At 49.6% G+C, this 861-nt stretch overlaps 1 protein-coding gene across 1 annotated transcript in view; it reads left to right on the top strand.

Moving 5' to 3' along the window:
• Nucleotides 1-468: 468 nt before the first annotated feature.
• LOC121843112 (kinesin-like protein KIF13A) overlaps nt 469-861 on the top strand; it is a gene marked incomplete at both ends in the record, with an annotated part of 39,609 nt that continues 39,216 nt past the window's right edge. The window contains 1 exon segment of the mRNA XM_042312713.1: nt 469-649. Coding sequence (XP_042168647.1) covers nt 469-649 — 181 coding nt within the window.

Here is an 861-nt window from a genome sequence, read left to right on the forward strand (position 1 = left end):
TGTCTCTCCCTGTAGGTTCTGCTGTTGTCTCTGTCCCTTCCTGTCTCTCCCTGTAGGTTCTGCTGTTGTCTCTGTTCCTTCCTGTCTCTCCCTGTAGGTTCTGCTGTTGTCTCTGTCCCTTCCTGTCTCTCCCTGTAGGTTCTGCTGTTGTCTCTGTCCCTTCCTGTCTCTCCCTGTAGGTTCTGCTGTTGTCTCTGTTCCTTCCTGTCTCTCCCTGTAGGTTCTGCTGTTGTCTCTGTCCCTTCCTGTCTCTCCCTGTAGGTTCTGCTGTTGTCTCTGTCCCTTCCTGTCTCTCCCTGTAGGTTCTGGTGTTGTCTCTGTCCCTTCCTGTCTCTCCCTGTAGGTTCTGCTGTCCAGTCTCTGTCCTGTCTCTCCCTGTAGCTGGTGTGTAAAGGACTGTGGAAGTCTATATGTGTAGCTAAAGGCTCTGCTCTGCTGTTGTCTCTGTCCTTCCTGTCCTCTCTGCAGGGTCAGGGAAGTCCTTCTCCATGATGGGGAATAAGAAGGCTCCAGGGCTGATCCCCAGGCTGTGCTGCTCCCTGTTTGAGAGGATCGGCCGGGAGGACAGCCAGGTTCTCTCCTTCAAGGTGGAGGTCTCCTACATGGAGATATACAACGAGAAGGTCCGTGACCTGCTGGACCCTAAAGGGTGAGTTTAGACGGACAAACGGATGGACAAACACACACATGCACGGATATGCACACACACGGATTGATGTGCAGATGGATGTACACATCTGCACATTTAATACAGTCCATACAGTAGGTCTGTTTTAATACAGTAGGTCTGTTTTAATACAGTAGGTCTGTTTTAATATTTTAATATAGTACATACAGTATGTCTGTTTTAATACAGTAGGT

This window comes from Oncorhynchus tshawytscha, unplaced genomic scaffold, assembly GCF_018296145.1.
Source record: "Oncorhynchus tshawytscha isolate Ot180627B unplaced genomic scaffold, Otsh_v2.0 Un_contig_9550_pilon_pilon, whole genome shotgun sequence".
In the NCBI taxonomy this organism is placed as follows: Eukaryota; Metazoa; Chordata; class Actinopteri; order Salmoniformes; family Salmonidae; genus Oncorhynchus; species Oncorhynchus tshawytscha.